The sequence below is a fragment of the Strix aluco genome, chromosome 1 (assembly GCF_031877795.1).
Source record: "Strix aluco isolate bStrAlu1 chromosome 1, bStrAlu1.hap1, whole genome shotgun sequence".
Lineage (NCBI taxonomy): Eukaryota > Metazoa > Chordata > Aves > Strigiformes > Strigidae > Strix > Strix aluco.
In genome coordinates, this window is record NC_133931.1 from 135028606 (window position 1) to 135041413 (window position 12808).

General features: G+C 39.1%; 1 protein-coding gene across 4 annotated transcripts in view; it reads right to left on the minus strand.

The window, feature by feature from the left end:
• ETV1 (ETS variant transcription factor 1) overlaps positions 1 to 12808 on the minus strand; it is a 66797-nt gene that overhangs the window by 15169 nt on the left and 38820 nt on the right. For all 4 annotated transcript variants that reach the window (XM_074836632.1, XM_074836617.1, XM_074836626.1 and 1 more), the window contains one exon: positions 11861 to 12108. In XM_074836632.1, the coding sequence (XP_074692733.1) occupies positions 11861 to 12108 (248 nt within the window). The remainder of the gene's footprint in view (positions 1 to 11860; positions 12109 to 12808) is intronic.

The following is a 12808-nucleotide window of genomic DNA, read 5'->3' on the forward strand; positions in this document are numbered from 1 at the left end:
TAATGTGAGGATCATAGATGCCACCTATCACAGGCACTTGAACTCAAACCCTTACTGTAATCAACTTTGCTAAAAGCTGACTCCCATGATAAATACACTTTATAGACCATTCACAGACCAAAAAAGCCACACAAGACAGTACAAATATTTTAAACCCTGTGCTTGTACATCTATCTTTGTAACGAATTCAACTTAATATTTCTAATCAATTACACAGAAAAGCCTGCCAATCATAGTGGAGACTTATAAACTCTACATTAATACAAGGAATGTCAGAGTGAATTTAGAGCAGGATATTGCTTTTTAGACTCCAGTCAAGGGTTTGAAGGGTTAATGAAATTTTCTGCAATTCCTAAGCATTTAATCTAGAAATTCAGATGCATCAATTTCACCCTCCACCTATACGTCCTGAAACAAAAATAGACACCCTCCAAAAAACAAAAAAAAATTTACACATTCTAAGTAATACAAACATTTATTTGCTATTTCCCACCTCTACTTAAATCTGCAAGAAGAATGAGAAAAAACAAACAGAACTAATGAAAATGGTGTTCTTTAAATGTCTATTTTTTTCCTGTGCCTTGCACTGTTCCCAAGTAGCCACATCCTGTGCACAGGGAGTTGCAAACAGACATACACCGTAAATGTTTGCCCTTCTAGACCATGTTTAACCCACTTCTTGGATATCAAAAGTCTTGCTTAACAAAGTCTATTTGATCTTGTGATAAACTCCTACCCTAAGCTATGCAATCTTTTACCAGTAACTTGTAACTCTTTAAGAGATGCAAACAGAGGTCGAAAGAGCAGACATTATTTTTCCAACACTGCCTACAGACTCTTTCAGACTGTGATTCCAAATTTCACTGTTCACTGACTAGTGATGAGTATCAAAGATCTGGCAGGATAAGAAAATTAGGTTTTACACTGACTTCACAAAACAAGTGAAACACAGGGCAGTAATAATAACTTTCCTCTAACAGTCCACAGTCTCTCTTGCACATCTGTGCCAAACTCTTCATTACCTCCTCTCTCGATGGAACGCTCAGCGCCTGCCTCCTCAGGCCTCGAGAATCTCTAACATCTCAGGCAGCTATTCTGAGCAACCACAGGAATCAGTGATTCAGTGATCACCCGAGTCAAGTATAGCTCTGTAGACTAGAAGTCAAGGCTATAAGTAGTGGTTCACCTGCAGGGAATCACTCATGTTACCAAGTAGATTGAATTCTAAGGAGAATGGAAAAATCTACGTAAAAAAAGAGGAAGTTGTAGAACTGAAACAGATGCTATTTTCTATTTTAGGTTAAAATTCACTAGTATTGGCAGCAAACCCCTTTTTGACTCATGAACTCCACTCTTGCAAAGTGATACAGCAGAGTATACGGAATAAAGAATTATGTACGCACCCAAGAAGCTGTGTTCTTAGCCAATTTGGGGTTTCATCTCTCATGCTCCTGAGTCAATTATAATTAACATCTGGAGTCTTTTTAAGGCATGCATTGTTTGTACCAACATTACTTAATCTTCTAGTTAGCTTGTGCTTAAACAGTCCACAGAGGACCGAAAAATACAGCAAGGAAGAGTTTATTTCTCGTAAAGTAACTAGAGTCTTGTTATCCTAAAGTGCTATCAGTTAATTTATGACTATCAGAGTGGGTCAGACTCTAATCAAATTGTAGAAACATTTCCAAAGTGATTATTCAATCAAATGACTAACATGGTTAATTAGGAGCCATAAACATTGCTCTGAAGTTCATCAAAGTAATGACTTGCCCAGAAAAATTACTGCTAATTAAATTGCCTGCTGCTTTCATTTCTACCTTATCTAATAAAAAGTCCAACCAATGAAATTTAGCATTGCAGTTTTAAATTGTACTAAATGCTTGACTAAGACCCAGAAGTATTTTTACAAGCTAAGCGGAGCTACTTCAAAAGAAAACATTTTAGTGCAGAAATTACAGAGCAATTATATGTTTTCTTCTCCTTAAAGCATTGTTTCAAGAAAACAAATAAGACAGAAGTAGGCATAAAATACTTCCAGGGCAGGATCTGAGTGTTTGAGGTGACTGATTCTATCACCTTTTAGCAATTTTTAGTCTTTGAAAAAAAATGTGCCTGAATTTAGGACATACAAGACGCTTATTTCAGACTTTTAATGAAGTAAACACATTGTAAAGTTACATCACCTCAAGAACAGCAAAGTCCCTTTAACAAAAAAAGCTAACTAAAAATAGGGAGACATAAAAAAATTAATTCATCTTTTGTTATTAATTTGGAATACTTAGAGGTCATTCTTCATTGCTATTCTTGCTAATAGCAACACAGCAGTCATCTTAAAACAATTAATATGGCCTTATATCACGTTGGTTTAAAACCACTTTTTCCGAGGAGTGTTGTGTTAAATTTACGTGTAATCTAGACACTGCAGAAATGCCTTCTCATCTGGGACTGTCCCAGAGAAAAATACTGGAAATAAGCTCTGATGTGCCTTAATCGAAATACATCAAAGCAGAAAAAGCCCGAACAGACTTCCTCAGGACAAGAAAAATCTGCTACTGAATTTAGCAGGCACAGGTTCTACGCTTCCTTATTGAGTAAGACACTTGAGTGGTCCCTTGGTAAGGAAGTATTTCATATTAACCAGCATATCAGAATTTTAAAGGGTTAGTAACTCAAAGCAGGTAAGGAATCTTTAAATCCTCTTTTCCGACCAGGTTTCAGACCCACAGTCACAACCTGTGCAGAAACAAACAGAATTTCAGCCCGTGTGCCTAGCCAGGTGAGACACAGGGAAGCTGAAGCTTCTGCAGGCAACGCGATGAAGTGACTGTCTTCTGAATGAAGCACAGCAAAGCAGGAACTGGAAACCTGAATCAGGATTTATTCTTCAGCCATTCCTGTTTCCGAACTTACATAGCCTTCCTAACTAAAGGACATGTTGCTACATTACACTCTAACTCTGAATTACTTTTTAGTTCACTTTATCAACATCATCTGAAGGTCTGGAGTTCCAGGGCACTCCCATGTGCATGTGACAAAGCACACTGTGATACAGAGGTATTGCATTACATACGTGCATGTGCAGAGAGAGAGCGACGGGGAGACCGAGGCTTAGAAGGCATGTACAATCTGAAACAGGATGGATGAAGAAGTTGAGCTACCTGCCTGGCCTTGGTCTCCGCGTGGCAGCTCAGGTGAATGGTACGGTGCACTAGCAAGTGGTTGCCTTATGCAGCGAGCCTGATAACAAGTCACTCAAATTCATCCAACACCTCAACTCATACATGAAACTTGCCCACTTCCCTACAGGTATAAAACAAAGTGATGACACTAAAATTGGAACCTTCTTACTGTTTGCCTGCCTACTTCTCGGACTTACACTTTATTACCAGCTTAGTCATATTAAGAACAGTTCCCAAATGGAACTGTTCCCAAAGGAGCAGTTCCCCAAAACTTTGGAGGGACTCCACAGGCAGCAGATCCAGCTATATCCTCCTCAATTGTCCTTTTGGACTGAAGAGTAATTACACGGGTTTTGGCTCCTATTTCAGCAATTCAGAGTCGGTCTATCTATACAGACAGACTTAAATGTGCTGTGCCACTTGTCTTCCCATAGGCAAGAAATACAGCACATGCAGATTCTCTCCCTTTGTGCTACCAGGCACATAAGGACATGCACAAGCCCCTCAAGTAGCTGGGACTGACCTAGCTCCCAGGCACCACTCACACATGTCTGCCTGACCCTCTGCTACACACACTGCGAGTACACCAGTCCCCCCCTTCAGTGCCTTGCAGAGCCTCGCGAAGTGCTGACTTGAGCAATACAAGCATTTCTCTGGTACATGGAGAGGTGCTTGGTGCAGTGGGAGAGATTTTTACCAAGTGCAGAGACAAAGGTAGCCTTTTTGAACATAAAATGTTCACGCTAGAACACATCATACTTTTGGCCTCCAACTTAAAACATCACAATCACGCTGCAAGTAACTTTTCTGTTCATGGATTTCCAAGAGCACTGACAAACTGTTTATAAAGAAGCGCTTCATCCACCTGAAACACATTTAGCCTCCTGGTGGAAACCAGCTGTTTACCACCACCAAGAAGCTCTGACCAGCTCAAGGGTGAAGAGCAACACTGAAATCACTGGAAAACAGTCAGGGCTTTTTAGGTAAGAAAGGCAAGTGGCTAAGGTGGCACCAGAAAAAATGCATGATCTGTGTTTTGCAGGGAGAAGTACCAAATGAATCTTTTCCGTGAAACCTGTGATTTTGTAAACCTGCAGAACACATTTTGATTAAAACTCGTATGTCTCTCCAAAAAGAGATATTCAGGTAGAAATACTAGAACTACTGACAATCGTCCTATACAGGAATTGCTTGATTGTATTTCACAACTCAAATGCTGGTGGATCAGGTTTTAGTTCAACCACCTTTAAAAGCACTATCCCCTCAGAAGCTATGCAATTACAACAGAGTCCTACAAATTGGTAAAATCCTGGCAATACAGAAGTCAGCATTATTTTTTCATTAGCAGGTTCAGGATGAAGAATACAGGTGCAGTGAAGTTACATGGGTGAAAACAGAGTCACTATCTTCTCTAAAAATCAACCTAAAAACTAAGCATTCTTTTCCCCTACCATTATGCAGTTTAGAAACATTTAGAATGGAAGGTTTTGTTCATCATTTTGTCTGTCACTAGCCTTTGTACCAGCAATTAGGAAAAAAAAAAAAAATCTACAAGTATGTGCACTCATAGATACACATATATTCCCTTCTAAAAAATAGCTAATTAAAATTTGTTAAATTTAATTTCTTACATCTCACTTGACAAAACTTACTGGAGAACTAGATTTGGCCCCACCAGCTCATGTCTAAGTGGAATTATTACACACATACTGAAAAAAAACCTTAAGCAAACAGCTTCCTTTCCACAACTTTGGTTTTTAGATCTATGACAACATCTAATGCATTTTCTGAGACCAGATGTCAACAGCCTGTCTAGGCGATGTGTAACTTTTTATACAGCAGAACAGGAAAACAAAGGCTCATACATTCAGCTCTGAATTGAAATTCCACATGGAGCTGATCTTTTAAGCATACTTTAAAATCATGTATTTGCTTTTATTAACCTCAGTAACGGTAAAATGTATTTTAAACACCGCTTCTCTTTGAATTCAACAAAAGAGAGCAGTATTTTCTCTCTCCCTCACTCCTTTTGTTGGTAATCTTACTGCAAAAATGTCTGTGTTGCTTTTTCTCCCCCGCCCCATCCCCTGCCTGTAAAATCGAAGTTGGACAAACACTGCACGGCTGAAGTGACATATTTGAATGGAATTCAGACCAACCAGTTCCTGTTTATGTTTCTGATTTGAGAATGTAGCCTTCTCATTCACTATACATTAGAAACACACCAAGGCCATAAATGGTGTCAGGTTACAGGCAGGCAGGGCCAAGGAGCATTAATCATTACTTTAAGGCAACTGGCAAAAGCAGCAGCTGAGGGAACACTACACCCTTCAGCTCCGCATAAATGGACATTCCAGGGTTTGGCGTGTGGGTTTTTTTTTTTTTTTTCCCCTTCAGCATCCATTTTATGAATGAAACTTCAGGCTGCACAGAGTCCATTCATATAAAAGCTGTGCTCACAGGGCTCAGTCTCTCGGGATCAATCGGTCTTGGGTAAGGCTGATGTGATTGGTTTAAGGCAGGCTTCAGCCTTCCATTACTGATTTAAAATGCAGCCTGTGTCCATTTGACCTGCGTTAATGCACAAAGAGTAAATCCAGACTGCGCTCTCAATCCTCAAATCAAATCATTAGCCAGTGCCACTTACTGTAACTGTAGATTTAGAGGATATTTATCCATTTCTTTGAAAAACAGAGATTGCAGGACAATTTTTCATATCGTATTGTCTGCTTTGAAAGGAAAAATAGATGTATGGTCTCCTGCCTATATGCTCACATTAACTTAGTATTCAGGTTTTCCTTTGTTCATGAAGATGATATTACAAAATGAATTCTATTCTAACTACAGATTTCTTTCAGACAGAATTAGTGAATAGAGGAAATTAGCTAGATGGAAAGCACATGAAAAGTTGAAATTATGTCTTTCATAGCAATCTTCTGAAGTCCAAGTTTCCAAAGTTTCCCCCTCAGATGCTCTTATTTTCTACTGTTACACCATCCAATAGCAGATTTGTGTTTATGTGTTTTAAGAGCAAGAACAAAGTGCAGTGCAGCTTAACTACTGAACAAAATCCATGCTCATTCACTGAAGCAACACAGCAAAGACAAGCTCCTGAAACAAGAGGCTAAAATATTTAAAACCACAGAAGTGAGACTCGGGAAAACCACAAAACCAAAAACAAGGAGGGGAGACTTCTTAAACCTACTGAACTCAAGAGCAATCCCCTATCCCTTCTTCCCTCCTGTCTTTATGCCAGCCGGATTTTCACCGAGAACAATTGTACTGCTGTGCAAAAGAATTCCTTTAAGGCCACAAGGAGATGCAGTTTTGAGATGTGTGTACTAAAGCACCATATCCAGGAAAAGGATGGAGTCAGTTCTGTTTCACAGAGTATTTTATAAAACTATGTTCAAAAATTCTGCAAGTATTTGCAGCCTGACCAAAAATGAAGGAAAGAAAAAGAAAACCTAGAGAGAATTTGAGGAAAAGATTAAGCAGCTGGAGGATTTATGAAGCAAGATCTCAACGAGTCACACCGACACACTAAGAGTATGCATGCAAACTGTCTACAGAGATTTAGAAGTGGTACATTAATACCAAGGAAGTGTTTAGGATGAGCCAAAGAGGTGTAGCTATGAGGAAGGGAATGGAATTGATCAAAGGGAGAATTTAGGCTTATGATTGAGAAATATTTCTTAACGGTGAAGTCTATTAGCCTGTGAAATAATCTCCCAGGGGAATAATTGTAGTAATAATACTTAGCACTCATACAGCGCTTTACGTTTTCAAAGCACCGTACAAAAATTAGCCAATATAATTAAAGACAGTAGTAGAAGCACCATGAGTTGTGTCATTTTAAATACTGCATTGGTCACTGCACTAGAGAGTATCCTGGAAAAAGCAAACGTGCACTTACTGACTGGCAGCTAAGCCTTCCTTTTTTCCTTCATACTAGCATCTCCAAATGTCTAAACTTTACCTCCAAGAAGTACAATGGAATAGCTAACTGTTGTTTTAAAAAGGAAAGGAAAAAAAAAGGCAATCTGCAAATAAGTATACTTTCAAGAAATAAATTTAACTTTTTTTTCCCCTTGAAATTTTAATTCAACACATTCTCTTATGCTGTTCTGCAAACTCCCAAATTTAAGGACATGTCAGCTGATCTCCAGGGAAGAATGTGCTACTAGGGATCTTTTCCCAGGTTAAGTCCCACTGATTTGCTTTTCAAAAACACCATATTAGGTATTTGAAAGGACTCTTGCTTTTTATTCTGTTCCCAGTCATTAGGTAAACACATATTTATAACATGGATGGTAGAATGCTAACAACATCCTATACCTATTAAAAGCAAACTTAGGAGGTTAAGAAGTGTCACAGTTACTACGTCCTGTGCAACCCTGATACAACTCCTTTGTTGCAAATGAATTATGATACAGTTTTTTGCCTCTGCACTCTTGTCTCTTGAGTGCATAGGTCAAAATTGTTTGGGGGAGGGAGAGCCATGTTGTAAACAGCTTTGCAGGTGGAGCCACAGCTTCATTTGTTACAGGGGCTGGAAGTAGGGTACTTAATGAGGCAGGACATCTCAAGAAAAGAAAAGATGACCTCAAGATTAATACAGCTGAATGGTTAGTTTTAGGCCCCAGCAAAGCCCATTCCAGCCCCAGTGAAGTATTCCAAAGTAGCCACGTCACTTCTCCCAGATTTTTTGTATTATGTATTTCTTATTTTTGCAGTGCTTACACAGGGACCCTAATCTGCTGTTCCTGTACTTCCTTGCCTAGAAATACAAAGTAAGTCCCTAGGAGCTAAGCTCTGAACATATGCAATACATAATGTTCTTTAAAAATTATCCAGTCCTAACTGAGTACCCAAAATAAACAAGTATATATATCTGATATGCTTCTCTGCCTCCGCTCATCTCTCTTAACAGAGGGGCAGTTCCCCATCCATTCTCACATGCCAACACACGGTATTTATTGCTTGGGAGGTCTCAGGATTTAAAGGGATGTGCAACTCAAAAAGCAAGACATGGAGGCTAATAATTCTGTCTGGCTAGTTCATTCTTTAAGTGATGTGACCAGTATCTTGGAAGAAAACTTTGGAAGTGATGGAGAGAATCCACATTCCACATTTTCTAAGGTCCATTCAAGCATATTAATTGTGAGGCTACCCTGAAATTTAACTGTGAGAATAGCCCTGCTAATGCCTCTAACCTGCTCAGGAAAGACTGCATCTGTCTAGATCTCCGCAGATAAATTACTGGCAATCAGTAATAAGTATATGCAAGCAACAATCCCTCCTCTGCTTATCTGTAACACCACCATGTGACAAATTTCAAAGTTCCCCAAGACATGGTCACAAAAGAACTTTGCAACCAAAATAACTACTTAAATTGGGCAAAACAAAAGATGAGATTTAAACTTAGTTATTTAAGATGTAATTTTAAAACTAGATTTTTAGTATTGACACACGCATAGCTAGAGTCATACCTTAGTATATTTGCAAATACACCACATTAAGTAGGGATGATCAAGCCTGCAGAGATCCTGTTTGAAACTAAAGCCCAGAATAGATGAGGTATCTCAAGTTCGGCCTTTTTGTTTAAGTACCTGAATACATGAACTGAATTCTAGAAGTACTAACTGTACAGGAATGCCTGCTATTAGCCCTTATAAACAAAGGTCTTGGGAAGCCTTCTGAAGTATATTCATTAATGATGCAAAATCTCAAAGCTCTGTATGTCCTTGGCTGCATCTTTGTGCTTAAAGTTGCTAGATATAGCATCAAGTACTAAGTACATCTGACTGTCAGCCATGGGGGGAGTGGGGGGGGGAAATCAATCCATAGCAGAAAATAAGGTCTGATTGATTGAACATGTATGATGCTCTGTGACTTCTAGAAGTGTGGATGATAAGGAAGAGCTTCTACTCTGTTGACATTTTTCTTTTTCCATTATCTCAAACATTCTGCAGTAGGAACTGCATACCTGCAATTACAATTACAACTAATTGATCTGCCATTTCCCATGTCATAATTAATGTCATGTTTTAATAGAGTTATAATCATTCCATAATAATGCATTTCATTCACCAGCTTCCCACAAAGTATAAAAGTATAGTGCACAAAAGCAATGAACTTTTATGAGGCTCTTTCAAAAACATCCCAAAAGGAACATCTCAGTGTATTACAGTGAACTTTTTAAATATGTGTCTATATTCTTATCTGAGCTGCAATAAAATACCATGCAAAAAAGACTTTTCACTCTGGCACTCCTCCTTCCCTGAACATCCATAGGTGAAAAATAAAATCAATGATTCAGTGACAAATACATTATGTTTCCTAAGGGGTTATTTAATGTACTCTTAGCAAGGATGGAAAATGATGGTTTCTAGAGAACAGATGGTAACAAGACAAAATATCAACAGACCACATTGTTGACTGCAATTTATGGAGTGTACAGATGTGTCAACTTAAATGCAGTGATTCTGAGGCCAATAAAAGTACTTCCTGATACCAACAGATTAATTTTTCATGACCACTGGTTACACAGCTATTACATTTTTAAAAACTAATTATTCATCTACAAAAGAAACAACAATTTTGCTTGAACATCAGTACTATAAAGTGGAATGTTGTTCTTACTGGCACCAAAAAAAAAGGCATGACAGGATTGGATACAAGTTTGCACATCTTCCTTTCAGAATAAAATTTCCTGCTTTTTTCCATAAAGAATATTCCAAAGAAAGATGAATGCTAGCAGTCAACCCAGATTTAAAGTAATAGCATGCAATAAGGAGAGCCCACTTCCTAGCCAAATATGAAGCATGCTTACAAAAGGGCCCTTTTTCAGCCTTTAATTTAGCAGGATGAATAACGGTGCTTGTGAAGGTTGCAAGGGACTGGCAGTGCCTGAAGCTGCAGTCCTCCATTTATTATCCATTGCCACATTAACTATGCTGTCTCTCTCATGCTGCTCTATAACTGAAGATACACAACTGTCAAAGCCACGTATCTCAGAACCTTCATCAATGAACGGGATGACTTCTAGATCTGATCCTTGTAATCTGAACTCATTTTCATCATCTAATATTTCAATTTGGAGAAGCATTTCACCCCTGATCCCCTTGGCCTAGCTTAAATTTACCTAAGGACTGTTTTTTTGCTTATCAAGAATAAGAAAGGAGAATGCAGCTCTACTTTCCAGATTCCCCTGTTCTAACATAGAGATCAATTCTAAACCAAGCACTTTACATTAACAATACCACAAAATACCTCACTAAATAGACAGTGTTAAGTTCGCTACAAAGAAGACAATAAAAACCAGTTCTACACTGTATCAAATTGCATGATAGTTTGTCACAGGCTGAACTTTCAAAGGAGACCTCAACTCAGCTGCCATGTAGCCTTTGGAAAATAAACTGCAAAAGGATCTAGCCAGAGACTGAACCAACATGAAAGCACTACCTGTACTGCAACACCCAGAAGAAGAGAGAGTTGGACTGAAGTCAGACAGGGCCACCCATTCCCCCTGCCCAACTCAGTGCGCATGTGTACAAAAGCAATGCACCCTCCTCCAGAATCATGGTAAGGACTCACTGAAATCCCTCCCTTTCAACAGCATGGCATACACAAAACAGGACAGAGCAGAGACTGAAGAGGAGCTGCAGAAATCACTTACACTGGAACTGAAAAAAGTGTTTTGATTGCATTTTCTTGACTCCATACTGATCAACTGTTTACCCCACCTAGCCCACTCCATGCTGTTTTAATCTCAGCTTCTCTCCATACCACCCTTACAGCTTCCTTCTCCGTGTTACTTGGTACTTACTCATTACTAAACTCCTCTTTTGCTTCTCTCTCTATTTTCCCAAGTATAATATAAATATTACGTTTAAATCATGGCAAACATTTACAATGTTATTCCCTTGATTTATGTTTTTATCCTTTCTATCACTTATCTTTTCTATTTTGACCAGAAGCTATTGAGAGCAGGCTTTGCCACTACTTCCTCTGTTTTGTACTGTCCGTAGAGCAATAAGGCTCCATTCCAGTTGCCCTATAAGCACAATCATAATAAACATTATTAATAGCAACAGCGTATTCTCTACATCAGCAACCTGGCATCACAGATTATGTACGTCCACAAAACACAGCAGTATGCACAATCTGAGAAGCTGACACCAATTTGGCCGATTCTTCTCCCTCACTGGTTTTATAGCTGTATAAACCCCACTTCAGTGGAGTTACTCCTGATTTAAAGTAGTGCAAGCAAGAGGAGAAAGAGTCCTCTATTTCTGGCAGACAAATGAAAGAGCTCGTAAAATGGAGCACACAAATTCAGAGGTCAAAGATGAGATAGTACAGAACAAGCCCCCTCTTAAGCAAAGCTCAATTTTGCACCCATGAATTTTTCTTCTCCAGCTTCTTTAACCCATGCACTTTCTGGACAGAGAGTTCTGGAAAATGAAATCCTTTGCAGAGCAAGCAATGGCAGCACCAGTCACACTGTACTATGTAGCAATCTTACTACTTTGTAAACTATCATCTCAGACATAAATTACTTTGGGAGACTTTGAAGCCAAAAGAGGAAGTTTCAATTCATATGATCAAAACATCAATAGCACTGGCTTGAGCTCACTTATTACTTTAACGCAGAACTAATGGAGAGTCTCACCCACCTGAATCATATGCAAAATCTCTAGGTTCCTGTTTAATCATCAGAGGAGGGGGGAAGTTTTGACTGGCTGCACTGCCAACCATAGCGTTGTGTTCATAAACTGGATCGTGGTACTCCTGCTTAAAACCTTGAGGTGGGAAAGGGATGTTTGGCTCGGACATCTGGCGCTGATATATTGGACGTCCTTCCCTTGGCATTGCAGGCAAAGGTGGGAAAGAATTGCAAGGTTCAGAGAGCTGGCGGCGAAATCTAGGACACAAGTTAGAGAGGTCATGTAAAGGACTTGAGCTATATTCTATTTCCCAAAGATCTTCACAGGTCATGATTAGTGGCTGTATCACTTTCTCAGTAGCAAACATTTTGTTTACTATCATGCCAAGTGCTCCCATCAGGATTCACTCGCATTGTAGAACAGCAACAAACAAAGAAACAAAAACCCACACCTATTAATACCAGCTCTAAGTCCTGTCCCCACCACCATCCTCTTTGCTTTCAGTATCTTGTCTCAACAGAAGAGGCAAAAAGCTTCAACCAGTAGGAAGATTGACATCCTACCACAGTAACACGAAGGAGGCTTAGGTCAAGTTCTCTGTTCTTTCACAAGTATTAGCAACATACTGTTTGTACTCAAATTTACTCTTACCATTCTTACTGTTACACAGAAACCATTCCGACCATGACAATCACAAACATTTTGAATAAAGAGTATTGTCTGTCATAACATCTGGAATCATTCCAGGGTAAAAGTCCACAGTTCTGTCCTCTCAGGGATAGCACCGTGGGAGATCTACCTGCAATGTTGGCAGTACATTCCAGCTCTAATGAGAAGGAAACGTAAGCACCCCAGAAAAAGGAGAGGGTGCAAATTTTTGCTAAGAGAAACAATGCCTAAGAATTCCCCTCCTGCCTTAACCTGTTCCCTTGGTCATTTCTACATGAAAGAAATCAT